Source organism: Myxocyprinus asiaticus, chromosome 44, assembly GCF_019703515.2.
Source record: "Myxocyprinus asiaticus isolate MX2 ecotype Aquarium Trade chromosome 44, UBuf_Myxa_2, whole genome shotgun sequence".
Lineage (NCBI taxonomy): Eukaryota > Metazoa > Chordata > Actinopteri > Cypriniformes > Catostomidae > Myxocyprinus > Myxocyprinus asiaticus.
Window position 1 is genome coordinate 25,391,467 of NC_059387.1, and position 18,709 is coordinate 25,410,175.

Below are 18,709 nucleotides of genomic sequence, written 5' to 3' on the forward strand. Positions count from 1 at the left end.
TCCCATGAATCTGTGTTGATGTATTTCCTATTAAAATAGGAAGTTAGGGCAGGACATATTAATGGCAATATGCACTTTTTTTATAGCCAGTATATAGAAAGTATTATGAGTGTTAGCACAGTTGAAGAAAAACCTTAATTTGCCACTTGCTATTCCTGGTCGGAGGATGGTTGGTATTACAATTTAGTGGAGAAAGGGGACATTTTCATTTTAGAGAGATTTTACTGGACAAAAATCTGTGTACCGATAAGTAATCAATATTTTGGTCTGTTTTCCTGCAAGAAAAAAACTGCAAATGCTAATGCAAATTTTAAATGCTAAATCTGCTTAAAGTAAAATGTGTCTACTTTTAAGAGTAAATTAGCATATAGATGGCTTCAAAGCTAAAAACTGTGGTATAAAGGCCACAAAACACTAATTTTTATGTTGTCTTTAAAAGATTTTGCCAGATTTAATGCCATGTGTGCCTTGATGAGCAAGTGTGTAAAGTATGTGTAAGTCCATGTATGTAAACAACTACATGTGTGTTTTAGGATATTTTTATTGTTTTAAATATTGACAAAAACTTCAGACAAAACTTCAGATTTAATCTGCAAGAATGAAACATCCAGCAAGCAGATAGTGTACTCTTGTTCCTCTAAATAAAGAGGCGAGAGAGAGAGAGAGAGAGAGAGATGCAGAAAGAACGTGCAGTGAAAGCGGAGAAAGATATCATGCAGGAAATTGTGTAAGGATGACAGCTCTGCGTGAGCCAAGAGATGCTGAAGATCTTTCTTAGCAATTATTTTTACCATTGCACAGGCCTAAAAGGCAGATCACCCTTAAAGGGATGGTTCACTCAAAAATGAAAATTCAGTCATCATTAATTCACCCTCATATTGCTCTTTGCATTAATGATTGTCTATCTTTCATAGAGTTCAGAAAGAGATGTTTGGCAAAATATTCGTTTTAAAGGGATAGTTCAACCAAAAGTTTAAATTCTCTCATCATTTGCTCACCGTCATGCCATCCCAGATGTGTATGAATTTCTTTCTTCTGCTGAACACACAGGAAGACTTTTAGCTACATACAATGAAAGTGAATGCTGCCCAGAACTTTGAAGCTCCAAAAAGCACATAAAGGCAGCATAAAAGTAATCCATGTGACTCCAGTGTTTAAATCCATATCTTCAAAAGTGATATAATAGGTGTGGGTGGGAAACAGATCAGTCCAGAGAACTCCTTTTTTATGATAAATTCTCCTTCTTGCCCAGTAGGTGGCTATATGTACGAAGAATGTTAATCAGAAGAAGAATGTGAAAGTGGAGACTTATATTGAAAAAAAGGACTTACATTTTTATCTGTTTCTCATCCACACCTATTATATCACTTCTGAAGACATGGATTTAACCACTGGAGTCGTGTGGATTACTTTTATGCTGCCTTTATGTGCTTTTTTTGAGCTTCAAAGTTCTGTCCACTATTCACTTACATTGTATGGACCAACAGAGCTGAGATAGTCATCTAAAAGTCTTTGTTTGTGTTCTGCAGAAGAAAGAAAGTCATACACATCTGGGATGGCATGAGGTTAAGTCAATTATGAGATCATTTTCATTTTTGGATGAACTATCCCTTTAATTATTGGCAAAAAAGACCAAATGAATGTGAATGGTGACTGGACTGAGGCACCATTCAACCAACTAGCATCTCATAATGTGTTCCACAGAAGAAAGAAATCATGCGGGTTTGGAACAACATGAGGGTGATTGAATGATGAATGACAGAATTTTCAATTTTGGCTGAACTATCTCTTTAAATTCACACTCCATCTGAACAGCATGAGAGAGGTGGGGTGTAAGAGAGGTACCAATAGTCTGCTTGTACTAACAGATGAATTGACAGATGGGGAAGTGTGTGAAGGCCAAAATGTGTGTTTTTACTGTTACTCTGAGTCACTGTAAGGCCCATCCAGGAAATGAGTGCCTCTCTGCACTGGTGCACTATGGCCTACATCACCGCCCCTCTGTCTGTCTGCCTCTCGATTTTTCACTCTCACACACAAAAAAAAAAAACAGCAAATTGCTATGTTCAGAATGGACTGTTAGCTTACTGCTTACTGAATATTGCACAGTATGAACTTTATACTCCCTCTTTTTTAAATAGTGTATCAAACAGAACACATTTTGCACAGATAGATGTTTAAAACAGAAATATGCTATATTGTTGTCACATGACCTCATTACATTGTATATTTAATTCAGCGAGTGGCATTCAGTTATAATGTCTGAAATAAATGCAGTTATTGTGTTCATTCATTGGTTTGTTTTTTTATCCAATTTTGTGCAAACATATCATTTTAAGGTGAATTGTGTAATTTCTGTGCTACTATCAGCACCAATTAGGTTTCTGGAACACTCCAAACATATGCCAAACGTAACAGATATGCCATGCATACAGAGAATTTGCATACTGTACAGTATTCATACTGTATACTTCAGAAATAGTAAGAATAATATTATTCTCCTTTGAACAAAGCCAGTGAGATGGACTATTGCTCCCCCTACTGTTAATAAATATAATGTCTGTTTCTTTCCTATTTTAAAGGAGATAAAGAAGGACTCAAAAAAGGAGTTAAAGAAGGAGTCAAGTTTGGCTGGATCCAAATCAGACCTGTCCAATGGCAGTGCCAGCCCGAAATCAGAACCCAGCCTTAGACCCGCCAAGAAAGGTAGCCCTATCGGATTCATTTTTAAATCTTGAAAAGTAGTCCAGCGCTTATTCAGCAGAACCCACACCCACACAAACACACCCAGAGTCTGATTATTCACAGTCTCATTGGATGAGATTTTAAGATTAGTTAAAATTTGTCCTGAACCAAAGATCTTACTGAACAAAGATCTGGACCAGGTTTGTTTTTGGCAGATGAATAGCAAGCATAAAAATCAAAAAAACATTTTTGCAGAGACTTTTAATCCTTCTCAGATTTGCCAAGTCCAGAATCTGGCCTTCAGACAAGTCATAGTGGGAATGTGTGTAACTGGGTCCAGGAAAGTCTGTACAGTGTAATTGTTAAGCTCTCCCAAGACCAGATACCATTTAAAGTACTCTTTCCACTTCCTGTATGTGTGACTGTAAGTAATTAAAAGTTATTAAATATATTTTAGTCAGGCAATTAGGGAAGCTAAATATATCATCTTCATGGCACCACTGTGAATCCTTTGATTGGTCAGATTTGGGTTTGGCCATGAGGTTTGCCTTAAAACACTTATAGTATATCTATCACAGCTAATCACACATTCATCATTTGCATATGCTTTCTGATTGGCTGGCTGTCCATTATCATAGACCTCAGAATGGTAGTGAGTTCAACTGAAAACACTTAAATTACTGTTGTCTATTGCAGCATCTCTCAATCAGGGGTTTACGAATCCAGGGGTTTGTGATGGAACTGCAGGGAGTTCATGAAACTGAGATAGAAATGGCTATGCCAAATTAAATGAAATACAGATTCATGACAGGAAAAAAATGTATACAGTTACAACCATCAGAATAGGACACTTACTGATTTGATGAAAATATATTAAATTAGTTTTTGTAATTATTTGTGACAGGGTCAGAAATTACCCAGACATCTTGTCTAGATTTGTTGAGATTGAGAATTTATTTCAAATAATTAATTTAATTTACTGCAAGTATTTAACGTAAATGGATGACATGCTTTGTGTTTTTAAATGCTCTCATAAAGGAAAAAAAATGCATCTGAAATTAAATTACAGGGGTCAAATTTAGCCTCATAATGAAAAAAATAAATAAAAATCTGGCACTGATTTGCAATAAACGTGTGAAGATATTGGTAAAGTCTTTGTATTTTATAAAGGTTTAATATTACTGAAAAACCTCAGTGAGGATGTCAAGTAAAACATTTAGGCTGGAACCCCTGACCTACTACATTTTCACTTCTTGGAGTAAAATCTGTTTGTTTGAGGTAAACACTATGTTAGGAAGCCTGTTTCTGAAACACGCTCTGATCAGAGTTATGAATTAATCTCACCTGATCAAGAGCACCGATGCTGGTTCATGTGCTTTTAATTTGTCTTTTGTCTTCTAAAAAGAGACTTTTGTCTCCTAGTGGTTAAAAGATGGAGCACTTTTCTCTGTTGTTTACTTTGATGACAGACAGACAGACAGACAGACAGATAGATAGATAGATAGATAGATAACATTATTGATTTGTGGATATGTTTGTTTTGTGCATTTAAAAAGGTGAGGCAATACGAAAAAGGCGTTGCAAAGCTGCCTTTAGCTACACTCCACAGAACGAAGATGAGTTAGAACTGAAGATTGGAGATGTTATCGAGGTTCTGGGAGAGGTGAGTGATGATCATCATCATGTTATGTGTTATCCATTTTTTATGTGTCTCACGAATGACTTGAATTGATTCTACCACATATAAAATCTCTTGTGTTTCTAAAAGTGCATCTGTTTGTGTGTATTTGTTCGTTAAGGTGGAGGAGGGATGGTGGGAAGGGACTCTCAACGGTAAAACCGGGATGTTCCCCTCAAACTTCACCAAAGAGCTGTTGACTGAGGTGGAAGATCTAACCCCACAGGACGACTCCCGCAGCACAAGAACCAGTCAGTCTGCACCAATCACATACTCAATTTATCACATGTAAAAAAAAATAAAAAAATTTAAATCAAATTTCCTCATTTAATCAATCAGATTCCCAGTTGTACAGGTCATCATAGAGTGTCTCAGAATTAATTCTGGAGCATATACTTGTGTCTTCCTTTAGTTGAAAATATATCACCACTCATTGAAGTGGCTACTTCATTTGTAGAATGGTGGAGATTTCCCAGCAAACAACCACTTTTCAAGCAGATGGTGGAACAGAAGATTCACACCAGTTCACACAGTGGTCGTGACTCACATTACTGGCTGGGTGACTCCCATAGGGATTTGAGAGTCTTGTGATGTTGCTGTGTGTGATGAGGTTAAAAGGGAGGGAATCTCCACCATCCCATTGATGGAGCATCTTTGATGATTGGCGAAACATTGTTAAGGGATAGTTCACCCAAAAGTGAAAATTCTGGCATCATTTACTTACCCTCATGTTGTTCCAAATGTGTGTGGCTTTCTTTTTTCAGGGAACACAAAAGAAGATGTTGTGCAGTATGTCAGCCTCAGTCACCATTAACTTTAATGGTTTGCAAAAAAGATGCAATGAAAGTGAATGGTGACTGACACTTATATTCTGGCTTGGTATTTCTGTTTCTGTATTCCACAGAAGCAATCAAGTTAGAACCTGCTGTTCTAACCCATCACAAATTATTTTTAATATTTCCATTCATTCACAAGCTGTGTTCAGAATGGAAAAATACAGTAACATTACTACTTAATGAATCTTGGGAAGTATACACTGTATAAACTATGTCATACTATAATAGTACTTGTTTCTTATTGTATATTATAGTGTAGTACTTAGTACTATTTCACATACGTATATATTATAATATTTATTATATACTAAAATTAGGATGAAGCCTAATATGTGAAAACGAATACATTTTGGTGTCCAGTTATCATCTTGGAAATGAAACCATTATTTTGCAGTTTTATTCCAATTTTGTGTAGAAATGTAACATTTGACAACCCAGTCAAATAAAGTAAAGAAAAAGATGTTAAAAATCTCAACTGACATTATTTGTTTTTTTGTATACTGCACAGTTTGATAGATGTAGTTGGTCCTCTGGTTATTTCATGCATACAGATGTACTAAATTTACAAAAATTAACTGTGACGAGGAGGAGGGTGTGGCCGGGTCGTGAGGGTGCACAGCCAGCGCTGAATCAGATGATAAGCGGGAGAGTGAGATAAAGGGGGGCCAGAGATGCCAGTTCGAGAGAGAGAGAGAGAGAGAGAGAGAGAGAGACTTACAACCACGTTGTGTGTGTGTGTCTGTGTTTGTTTATGTTTGTTTTATATTGAGTTTGATAGCAACGCTGGTCTTTTTAGCAGGGATTGTACAGTATACACTGCAGCAATAGCAAGAGTATTACGTTAGAATGCCATATGTTTCCTGCACCACCTTTGAAACACATGACCATCAGCATCATTAGTAAACCATAAGCCATGGCCAGCAGCCATATCACCCTGCAGCTCTTGCCCAGTTGCCCACTATAGCTAAGCAGGATTGAGCCTGGCCAGTACCTGGATGGGAGGCCTCCTGGGGAAAATCTAAGGTTGCTGCTGGAAGAGGTATTAGGTAGGCCAGCAGGGGGTGCTCACCCTGTGGTCTGTGTGGGTCCTAATGCCCCTGTAAAAAGGCACCGTCTTTTGGATGAGACGTTAAACTGAGGTCCTGACTCTCTATGGTCATTAAAAATCCCAGGACACTTCTCGTAAAGAGTAGGGGTGTAACCCCGGTGTCCTGGCCAAAATCCCCCCATTGGCCCTTCTCAATCATGGCCTCCTAATAATCCCCATCCATTAATTGGCTCTATAACTCTCTTCTCTCCTCTCCAGCAATTGCTGGTGTGTGGGGAGCGTACTGGTGCACTATGGCTGCCGTCGCATCATCCAGGTAGATGCTACACACTGGTGGTGGTTGAGGAGATTCCCCCTATACTATGTAAAGTTATGAAATTACTTTGATGCTTTGTCCGGTTCCCGCCTCCTTCCTGGGCTTCGGCACCAATGTAACAGGGTTCAGTGGAAAGGAGGAGGTGGGAACTGGACGAAGCATCAAAATAATGTTTAATGAGACATTAAAACATAAAGACAAAACATAAACACAAACGCATACAAGGCAGCTGACTGTAGCTCTCTCTCTCCCGAACTGCCACATCTCGTTGTGCTTATCCTTCTCCTTGGCTGATTAGCCCGATTGGGGGCCGGGCGTGCATAGTCATGGCCCTGCCCCGCCCTCCTCCTTGTCACAGTTGCATTTCCTTTTGCTTCAACAGCAAAAGAGAAAAAAATCTTTTTTTTTTTTTCACTCTTATATTAAATTTTTTCCTCATTACATTTCCATGACTTTCCAAAAGTAGAAAAAAAAAATAGAGATTACAGCAATCAGAAGAGAGAAAGATTTACTCTCACTCCCTCAGTAACTGTATTGGAAATCCCATTGCAACAGCGTTGACTAGCTTGCTTTCTTTTTTTTTTTTTTTTTTTTTATGCCAGTGTAATATAACATTGAACTCTGTGACAAGAGTCCATCACAAGGAGCCATGGATAGCTCTCACTGTAGGGATATAAGTATAGTCTAGCTGTCAAGATGAATGTTGCATGCAAAGATGTATGCAAATCCTCCTAGTCCTCTGAAATGTAAGCCCTGTGTGTGTTGCAGGTATGAAGGACAGCACAGGGTCAGAGAGTGATGGTGGTGACTCCAGTAGTTTACGGTCTGACACTGGCAGTGTCTCCTCTAGCTCTGAGATTCAACCCAAAAAGGTTCGAGGTTTTGGCTTCGGGGACATCTTCAAAGACCAGCCAATCAAGCTCCGTCCACGGTCCATAGACATGGACAATGAGGCAGAGAAGGTGAGTTTGTAGTTTCTATTGGATTTTTACATATTCTAATGGTGGGAGTTGGTGTGTGTGTGTTTACTTAGCTACTGTATACATTGCAAGCTTTCTTTTAGGGGTAGGGTTAGGGTTAGTATTTTGAAGTAAAATTTAGGAATTGTGTTTGTCTATGTGTGGGACTAGAGCTTCCCTTGTATTTTATGACCATCTTCCTCTAGTAATTACAGCCAGGCCATCTCTGTAAGAGGTATCGTGGTCCACTGTGTACTCTCTGCCTTTGGCCCCACAGTCTCCTGTTCATTAAAACCTTTCTGTTTTCCTGTCCCACTGAGAGAGGCATGCATCCTCTCTTTTGCTCCTTTCCTCCCTCTCTTCATCCATCTTTCTCTCCCTTTAGTGGTATCAGACTTATTTTGTTTATTTTTTTTAATCATATTTGGTGATTTTACAGGTCGGTTTGAATAATCATAATAATGTGTTTTGTTTATATAGCACCTTTCCAAAGCCAAAGGATGCTTTACATTCCAAAAACAATATTTAAAAGGCGCATTCAGTAATGTTTTGCTAATTGCTAAACTTGTAAACAGTAGTAGTAGTAGTAGTAGTAGTAGTAGAATTGTATTTTTTAATATAATGTTTAATATGATGCACACTCACATGATATGAAGACTCTAGTCTTATCAGTCTAAGACAACAAGATGATTTATACTACATATGGTGCATTGGTGTTGGGCAGGCATTTGTGAGCACTGGCATGTTGAGATCAAATGACCAGCAGAATATTACTTGCTTTATCTCAATAATCCTTTGTAATTGGACGCTTTGCGGAAGAAATTAATCATGGCAGACTGTGAATTGCGCATTTCATTAACAGTGAACTAACAAAACATAAACCCAAATTTTGCACTTCTTCATATCAAACTAAATAAATAATAAAAAAATAAAAACAAATTGCTACTTACTATTTCTGCAATATACATTATGTATACGTGGTTCATTACATGAATCTTGGCAGTTCCGATGTGAAAAGTCCACTGTGTGATGGTTAAAATGAGTTGAATTTTCTCCCAAACAGATTAGTTTTTTTTAGATTAATGATTTATTGCGTTTTAAATCCTACCTCCCTACCCTAAATCTTCAACCTAAACTTAACCAATAATATCATAAAAAGCAAAAAGTGAGATAAAGAATGCAATCGCTGAATCAACCACGTCCTTTTGTGGTGCTTCTATGACACTTTTGGCTCACGTGTCAACTTGCGTGCTCTTCAGGAATCATTCCCTGATCGTTTGCATCAGTAGAGGTACTTAATTTGATATTGCAAAAACAAGCTTGTAAATGTAGTTGGTTATGTAATGCAGACGTTAAAATGTATCGTCTTACAAGTCATGCACTATAGTAAAAGTGATTGTCATAAGATTGTCATTGTGTGAGGAACAGAGTGAAAAGTAGTTCTATCAGGAAGACTCACAGACAAATTTAAGATGACATTTATTTGATGAATATAAAACAGAAATGTAATGTTCCTCTTTGGCTTAAGCCCCGTCTGGCGGTCCGAAGAAGTTGTACTCGGAACCGTCATATCCTGCCGGAGATAGGAGGCGGGGCGAGGAGCCAACTCCCGTGCAGGACGGGACTCAACTGGTGATGGTGGGGTGGTGGAGGTTGCCATGTTAGCACACTGAAACAGCAGTGTGATAGATTGTGAGCAGACTTATAAAGCAATGGCTTACATGTGATTGGCAAGGAGTTACTTAGCTAATGGTGCAATGATGTACAGCTGCTAGTCTTCCCGCTAGAACTACGCTGCGCTTACATGTATGAACTGAAAATATGCTGTTTTACTCATGATTTGTATGAAAATTAATAAAGGTCATTTTTGTTGTAGCGCCTGTAATGTTATTTTCACAGGAAACTGCTACAATACATACAAGCCACATAAAAATAATTTAGCAAAAATATAGGTATAGTAACTAGAGGTGGGTAAAAATATTGTTTTTATGATGCATCACAATCTTCATTTGAACTATCTCAATATCGATTCTTAAACCCAAGATCGATCTTTTACTCTGTATGCGACCCTCTTCTACAAAGAGAGGAAATCGCTCACATTTTCAACCAAATTTTTAGCTATGCCACTAAAATGTATATATATTGCAACCTTGTATATATGTATATATATTGCTCCCCTTTATCTCGCTCTCCCACTGATCAGTTGACTCCGTGCCAGGCGTGTACCCTCACGGCCCGGCCACGCCCTCCTCCTCACAACGCTCTTTACAGAAATGCCATTTTTTGTTAAAGAGACTGTACCGGTTTTAGCATGTGTTCAACAAATCAATGTAAATACTTGTAAATAGTGCAAATTAATGAGTTAAATACATAATAAATAATTGAATACATTGATTTGTTTATGTAAAAAAAGCCAAAATGTTACCAAAATTAAGAAAAAGTTATAAAATATAATTAGTAAAATGTATATTTTCCTAATGTACCAAGTTAGAAGATCCCCTATATAATTAACAGCATCAGCTGGGAGAGAATTTCTTCCACATGTCAGCAAAAAGGACATTTTAACTTAAATAAACCCATATGAATTGGAATTGAATTGAATCGGAATCAAATTAAATCGAGAGCTTGTGAATCTGAATCGAATTAAAAAATCTGTATCATTACCCAGCCCTAATATTAACATGATTCTATGAGGTCAGGGTGTATATTGTGCACAGTATGCACATTTTCTGTATTTAAATGATGGTTAAATGATTAAAAATGCAAAGTACCCATATTTATTTCTAAGTCGATAAGTGGACTCCACTTGTTGAATTTCAGTCATGTGACAAACAATGAAGTCATGTGACAATTTGGCATACCACTGTTTAAAACATTTATTGTTGTGCAATGCATTGTTTCACATTCAATTTAAACAATAAATAATAAAAATAGTAGGTGGTACAGTATACATTAATCCTAAGCAGTATCCAGTCAGTAGTAAATATTAAATTCAGTTTCAGGAAGAATATAGAGTACTATTCAAATCCAACCATAGCCACTGTTTGTTTTAGGAAGTCTTTGTGTTCAGAAAGTGTGTGGGGGTGTTTAAAGGAAGATGGCACACATAGACAGAATTGGGTACTTTTGGTCACCGAGACAGGAAGTCAGTTGTCATAGAAGTGTTTATGAGATGTCTTCCGTGCTTTGTGTCTCTCTACTCAGGCTCACTTTTTAGTTTGAAAGGAAATCTCTCTAGACTCTCTGTATATTAGTATGCTTTATATTCCAATGCTTAATTATTTCACCTGTTACACACAAAGGTTTCCAATTTACAAAGACTGTGGAAATGCCAGTCGTTTACAAGATATACTGTAGGTTTACCCATATAAAAATTTTACCACACCCTTACACAGCACTCTTTCCATATCCACCCCACTCTTCCTCCCTCTCTCTCTCTCTCTCTCTCTCTTTTTGTTTTTTTTTTTTTTTTTTGAGTGGTTTCCTGACTTCAGGGCAGCTTTAAAGCAGAAGTAGTGCTATAAGACTTTAAGAGATTGTCATGATTCAAGGGGCAGTGAACCTCAGTTAGACCGAAAGGGAGTCAGAGGTTCCTCTTGCAGGCAGGACTTGCGAGAGGAATATTCATACTGGACATTTGTTCTGAAGGATCGCTTTGACATTTTGTTCCCTTGAGCAGACAATTGGTCAAGTCTGCAAAGACGAAGGTAAAAAAAAATATCTCTGTACCTCTTAGTTTCTTGATCCATGATTTTGATTCTTTTACCATGAAGATTTTAATGTCGATAAAACTTTGGCTTCCTCACTAGAGGAGTGCTGTTAAATATGGGGGCTAGGATTTGTGAATTTTTAGGTGGCAGTGATATTGGTTTTGCGGCATGGATTTATGGGTGACAAAATCATGTTTTGGGGGTACCTCTTTTGGAAGTCACTCTAGGGTCTTCACAGTGATAAGACTATGAGAAGAGTAGTTCCTAAGGGTACAGACTGCCAGATGTTGCTTAGATGTTGTATTGATGTTCCTATTATATCATTTTAACATTTGGCTGCCACATGGTGCTTGTTAGTCCAACTCCATCATGACTGCTCTAAATGAGAGGAAAAGCTAGGAAGGAAGAGAGGGAGTAGGAAGATTGGGTGAGTTTTAGGAGTGCTTTTTCCTGAGTGAACAGAGCGAAGTGTGTGACTTTGTGTGTGTTAAAGCCACATTGGGAGTGTGGGGTGTTAAAGAACTTGTTGTATATCTGTTGGATTGACTCCCTGCCATGTTTGTGCAAGGTTTGTGGATCTTCTTAGGAAAAAAGTCCAAAAACACACAGCCACAAGTACAGTTTGCTATTCACACACATATGTAGGGTCGTCACTTGAATTCATGGGACCCAAAACAACATTCATGGGTGGGCCCCCCTACTGCTGGGCAGGAAGTGTAGGCTGTAACATGACCCCGCCCCAAATTGCACCATTTTCTTTTTTTTTTTTTACTTATACTGTCTTTATGTGCTAATTATCTTACCTGTCATTCACTACAGAAATTGTACTCTCCTCTGCCAAATTATCTCAAAGTTTCCCGGTCGTAATTTCGACTTGAGATGTCGTTAATGTGCAACGATAATTCCATTAGCACATAATACCACACATTATTGTTTATGATCAAATAAATAAAGTAAATTATTTTGTGTTTCTTTGGAGCATGTAGTGGGTTGTTCCCTCTGTTGACGGTCTGACAGATATGCTCACTGAATTACTTTTCAACAGCAGGACTGTAAGAATATACAAGTCATAAAAGACTTTTAAAATAAAATAGTGTATTTAATAGCATATTAGTTTATGGTGTGATATTGATAATAATATGTTTTAAAATAAAAGTGTATTCAGTGTATTAGCTTTTGCTGTAGTGTTGATATTAGATTTGTTTTACATAGAAATAAAATAATATAGTCTATATAATAGCATTTTAGTTTTTACTGTGGTATTAATATAGTTTTAATAAAAGAGTTTTCAAATAAAATAATGTATTCAATAGCGTATATGTTTTTGCTGTGGTATTGATATAAAAAAAACACAGTTTTAAAAAATTGTGTATTTAATATATTTAATAATGAGTTTTTGCTGTTGTATTGATATTATTATTTTTTATATAAAAAAAAGTTTTTAAATAAAATAGTGTATTCAAAGCATATTATTTTGCTGTGGTATTGATATAAAAAAAATTAAATAAAGTATTAAAATAAAATGGTGTATTCAGTAGTAGCATAATAGATTTTACAGTGTTTAAAAGTTTACTGGTGTTGGTATTGACTATTACAATTTTGTTATTGTGACAACCCTAGTAGGACTAATATTTTTATTTTTAAAATCAATTGATAACAGTATAAAACATTACTTAAGCAGTTTATTTCCACTGTTTGTTTTTGTTGTTGTTGTTGTTGTTTTTTTTTTTTTTTTTTTTTTTTGGAATTACATGCATCAATTTAGTATTTGATGAGTAAATATAATTTACCCCTCTCCATAGTTTCAAATGGTGAAGAAAGCCCCCCAAACTGTTGCCCAGGAAACAATGAAGACTGAGCCTGATAACAAGGCCAAAGGTAATAGGATTGGATCACACCAGTGAAATATTTGAATGCTTAAATTGTTTAAATATTCAAATTTTATGCAAAAAATGACATTATTGTTTCTTGGTGTGATTTCTCACTGTGAAAATTCAAATTCCAGCAAAGGAGTTTTGCAAAGTTATATTTCCATATGAAGCTCAGAATGAAGATGAGCTGTCAATCAAAGAGGGAGATATTGTTACGATTATCAGTAAGGTGAGTTTAAGGAAAACTGGGGCTGTTTTAGCACGTTAAATTAGTATAGTTAATTTTATAACTTGTGACTGTAGGCCCGTGAAAGGCTTATGTTTAATGATATGGAAATGAAACAAACAATATGTTGACTTCTATTAACACTTTTTGTAATGCTTATTCAATGATATGCTCATCTGCCACAATAATAATGTTTCTCAGCAAATATTGATGTATAAAATGTATCTGAATAAATAATGAATTTCTCAATAATTAATTTGATTGACAGCCCTAATTCAAACTAATGCATGTAGTGAGCATTATGTGTATGTGCGTGCGTGTGTGTGTGTGTGTGTGTGTGTGTGTGTGTGTGTGTAGGAGTGTGCAGATGCTGGTTGGTGGAAAGGAGAGCTGAACGGCAAACAGGGAGTCTTTCCAGACAACTTTGTAAAGTTATTCATTCCTGAGGTAGAAAAAGAGGTGAGATTTTATGTACTTCTGTCACTGACACACACACACTTCAGCTGTTTCCAGCGGGATGCTCCCTGTCTGTGTGACGGAGGGCCTCAGTCTCTGATCGGAGGGAGAGCTGTGGTGAAATACACACACACACATACAAACACACACATGCATACACACACATGCTTCCCTGTGTCCTCTACCTTTGCCTCTCTCTTCGCCCTTTTTGTGATTAGGCAGCATGTCCTTTGATATTTTAGTGCCGTTTGCCCTGAAGGGATTGTGTTTTAGTTGGTGAACTGTGTGTTAATGAGAGTGTGTGTGTGTTTAATAGGTGGACTGTGTGTTTTAACTGTGTATGTGCTTACAGAGACCTAAGAAACCACCTCCACCCGCAGCACCCACCACTAAACAGATCACAGGTAACAAGCTTCTCTCCACCTCTTGTTTCTTTTACCTTGTTTTCATTTACATCCTTTCTTTCTGCATTTTTCTGGATTTCTTCTCAGTACATCAGTTTTTGCACCCATTTATGACTTTCTTTTCAGCTTAATCGGTTTCATGTCTCTGTGAGCATACAATCACAAACAGGAATAGAGCTGTTCAGCCGTGATGTCAATTTGCAGGCAAACCCAGAAGGCTAATTTGCCATGCGTTCTCTCAGGATTTTCCTATGATTTTTTCTTCACCCCCTTGTGGTGTAGTTTAAACCTATCAGCTATCTGCATAATGGTTACTGGAATAAACGTTGTGTCTTTATAGTGATTACTGGCCTATCAATATGTGTAATAGGAACCAGATTACCCAGGAAAAACTTGTGTGATCATGTCTTATATTTTCCATCAGTCTCAAATAAACGTGCTTTATGTATTGCCATTAATGTGCATCTATTGTCTTGTTTTAATGGAATATTCCAAGTTCAAAACAGTAAAATTTAATCAACAGCATTTGTGGCGTAATGTTGATTAAAACAACAACAAAAATTTGACTCGTCCCTCCTTATCTTTGGAAAAAAAGTAAAAATCAAGGCTACAGTGAGGCACTTACAATGGAAGGCCCATTTTTGGAGGGTTTAAAGGCATAAATGTGAAGCTTATAATTTTATAAAAGCACTTACATTAATTATTTTGTTAAAATTTGTGTATTATTTGAGCTGTAAAGTTGTTAAAATTGTCATTTTACAGTAGTATTTAACGTTTACGAATTGGCCTCATTCACCTCCATTGCAAGTGCCTTGCAGTAACCCAGATTTTTGCTTTTTTCAAAGAAAAGAAGGGACAAGTCGAAATTTATTTTTGTTGCAATCAGCATAATATTATGCCACAAATAATGCTGATTAAGCATAACTTGTATTGAAAGTATTCTTATTCCTGTTTTTACATTGTTTTGTTGTCTTTGTTTCACTGGGACTGCAGTTGAAAATTAGCTATAATATACTGAAATGTTTATTTATGTGCATTGTCCTTGTAAATCTATTCTGAATTTAAAAAAAGTAATAGTAAATTAAAAGAGAAATGGGCAAAGACTTCTTCCCAGCTTCCCTTGAGAACTTTTGAAACTCTTCCCACATAATCTGTTCTCTTTATTGACATACCAGGGAACCACAAGACAGGACAGAGAAACAAAGAGAGAACACAGAGATTACTCAGTCACAGTGTCAGTAGTTATACTGTAGTTCCAACACTAACATATAGCGATAGACTGACATATCAGTCAGGCTGATTAAACAGACATTAACGGCAACAGCTAATAAACGGCCTGATTGCACTGATGCTCAGCCGATTCGTGCTATTCATGTACATGTATTTTAAGTAAATATTGTGCGAAATAATTTTTGTTGAATTTCAGCAATTTGCTATTATTACATTGTATTATGCATGTATCGACCATCGGGAACCCTGCTTTCTAAATATCGGTATCTGCATCGACCATTGAGAAGCCCATGTCTGTTGACCACTACAATGAATGTAGCGACATGTTTCAACGTCACTTTAGCTGAAAGCTTGGAGTCAGCGGAATCCTTTTCAACCCTCATAATGTGTGTCTTGATTCCCAGACAAAAAGACAGAGGTGAAAAAAGTCCCACCAGAACGGCCCGACTCCCTTCCACACAGAGCTGAGGAGAAAGGTAGCGAAAATCTCTCTGAACTCTCATTTTGCTGCTTTAATTTGCTTTGACCAAAACACATCCTTTCACTGTAAAACCTGCAGCTCTACGGCAGTGTTGCCTCTTTCTACAATGTTTAGGTTGGCTTTGCTTGTGTGTTTGTGTGTGTGTTGTCAAGGACTTATTCTTCCCTTAATTAAACAGTTGTTGGAATAATATTTTCTCTCGCTGCTTTTCTTTTGACAACAGTTTCCTGTTAACAACCACATATGCCAACCCTTGACATTTTTAAACATTTTTAATAATGATGTGTAACCTTCAAATATGAAGATGATATCTGTTATTGCCGAAGTTAAGTACGATAATGACGATGATTACATGTAGGTGAGGAGACGAAGGTGGCTGAGATTCCGAGGCCGTCCCTCCCAGTTGTCCTTCCAAAGAAGCCCCTCCCACCAAAAACCAACAACTCGCTGAATCGACCATCATCCCTGCCGCCAAAACGCCCAGACAGACCTGAGAGACCAGCTGTGCCCAATATACCGTCAGTCTCAGACACAAAAACACACACAGAAAAAAACATCACTCATTCTCTACGATTCTCTGCAGACTGTCACATATGAAAATATACAGTAGCTATGTTCAACTCTTGTAAAATAGTTTTTCCAACATGTCAGTCTGGCTTGGGAACCAAGAACTAGCTCTTATTCAGCATTCTGTTTATTAAAAAATACAGAAACCGAATGTAATTTTATGTGATTTGGTTCCATTAACGGTTCTTGAATGTCTTCATTCTTTATGCCACAACTAAAGACATACAGCATGACTAATGGTGTCTAATTTGTGTACAAATTACTCTTACGAGTCGGTCCTTTTTAATGAATTGATCATGTAGTTACACATTCAGAGTTTTTGCATAATAACATAAAATAATTGTATTTAAGTATTAAAATAGTTGTTAATGGAACTATTTAGGAAACAAAATCAATTTATGGAATCGGAACCAGAATCATTAAATACCTTACAATTGCCATCCCTAATTTCAATGACATTTACATCTCACTATACTTTATTTTGGTGTTTATAAGAAAGCTATTTTTGTCTGGATGGAATATCTCTTTCAGGTGTGACAGTCCAAAGTCTGAAGGCACTAGTGTGACCGCTGACCGGGGCTCCACAGACAAATCCATAGATATCGGTGAGTCCCTGTGTAGAGATGAACTCTGAAATTAGAATAACCCTGCCATTACTAATAAGACTTATGATAAGCCATACATAATAAGATTATAACATGACCCAGAGCTCTCTGTCCATCTTCATTCGGTTCCATTCACTGTACTTCAGGGGATGTCCGATTACGGTGTGATATGCTGAAATCAGTGGTGTGTTTTTTCAAATCATCATTTTTGTGATGTCATATGTATCTATGTGATATGTATGTGGTCCTGTGTGTTTATGTGTATTCATGTCTCGGTCGGTTGAAGATGTAGAAGACTTCGACTCCATCATCTCATCCACAGAGAAGCTGAACCACCCCACAGCATCACGTCCTCGTGTGATGGACAGACGACCACGATCGCAGATCTTCACGTCTGTGAGTTCACATGCAAACACACGTACACACTGATGGGCACCATGTTTGTTTTGTTTTTATTTTTTAACCAATCCAGGGCTCAACAATAAGGATGACCTGTTGGCCCAGGGCCAGCGTAAGAGAATTTAAGGCCAGTTAGAGGATCTGTTACTTGCCTTTTTGGGCCAGTGCAGTGTTGTTACGAAATGTTATGTTCATGTATTATGTACATGTGATATTGTGCCTTACAAACTTACTATAAACAAATCAGTAAATTCTTGCACCGTATGCCATCGTTTTTCAGCAAAATTATGTTTATGAATTTATAGCTTTTATGGAACATTATAGCCATATCATTTTCAACTCTTATTGCATATTAAAACGTTCCTGTATATGTACTGTATATGTATAGGAAAAAGTTGGTGTTTGAGTCCACGGGGATGACCAGGAGATCAGGGTGGATATGCCAAAAAAAAACAAAAAGATTTATACTGTATATATACAGTATATAAGCATATATATATATATATATATATAGCAATATCTGTATAATAGATGTAATACTTTCTGGAAAGAATACTTAAATTATATATATATATATATATATATATATATATATATATATATATATATATATATATATATATATATATATATATATCAATTATTATTAACTACTAATATGTATAATTATTATATGTATAATTTATATATGATTTTAGTATTCTTCCCAAAACAATTTTACATTTATAATATATATATATATATATCAGTGGCGAATTCTCAGGGCAAGCAAGGCCTTCTCTGCTGGCCTAACATGCCAAATAAATAAATATTTTTCATCCTTTCAATCCCAGTCACCTTTTTGCCTATGTATTTTTAATCGCTTTCCACTCTTAATTAATCTATAAACAAACAGAGAAAAACGAAAAGTTTATCCAGTCAGAATTTATTCCTTGTTGCTTACAAGCGAAGTGTGACAACTGTTTCACAAATCACAAGCCTGAAGCCAAGCTTGTTAGACGAATCAGTGCGTGAGTTTGAGCTCCACTGTATTACACCTTCAGAATTTCCACAGAATCCCTCAACAGTGCAAATGAATGAGCAACTAAAGTCAGATTGTCAGATTCATCAGCCAATCAGATTGATTTATTTGTTCTTGGTGGGTGTGATCTTTAGGATATGTCCTGGTCGAGGACTTCTAGCTGGCCTTGAATGACGCAATCACGCTTTAAGTGATCTACGTAATTTGAAAGCGAAGA

General features: G+C 36.7%; 1 protein-coding gene across 7 annotated transcripts in view; it reads left to right on the plus strand.

The window, feature by feature from the left end:
- LOC127434149 (SH3 domain-containing kinase-binding protein 1-like) overlaps positions 1-18,709 on the plus strand; it is a 69,883-nt gene that overhangs the window by 43,629 nt on the left and 7,545 nt on the right. For all 7 annotated transcript variants that reach the window (XR_007895994.1, XR_007895993.1, XR_007895989.1 and 4 more), the window contains exons 3-14: positions 2,583-2,706; positions 4,242-4,348; positions 4,485-4,614; positions 7,332-7,525; positions 13,035-13,110; positions 13,238-13,332; positions 13,687-13,788; positions 14,138-14,189; positions 15,824-15,895; positions 16,259-16,418; positions 16,999-17,072; positions 17,359-17,468. Coding sequence is in view for 1 of the 7 variants with exons in the window: in XM_051686682.1 (XP_051542642.1) it covers positions 2,583-2,706; positions 4,242-4,348; positions 4,485-4,614; positions 7,332-7,525; positions 13,035-13,110; positions 13,238-13,332; positions 13,687-13,788; positions 14,138-14,189; positions 15,824-15,895; positions 16,259-16,418; positions 16,999-17,072; positions 17,359-17,468 (1,296 nt within the window). In the remaining 6 variants the exon portion in view is untranslated. The remainder of the gene's footprint in view (positions 1-2,582; positions 2,707-4,241; positions 4,349-4,484; positions 4,615-7,331; positions 7,526-13,034; positions 13,111-13,237; positions 13,333-13,686; positions 13,789-14,137; positions 14,190-15,823; positions 15,896-16,258; positions 16,419-16,998; positions 17,073-17,358; positions 17,469-18,709) is intronic.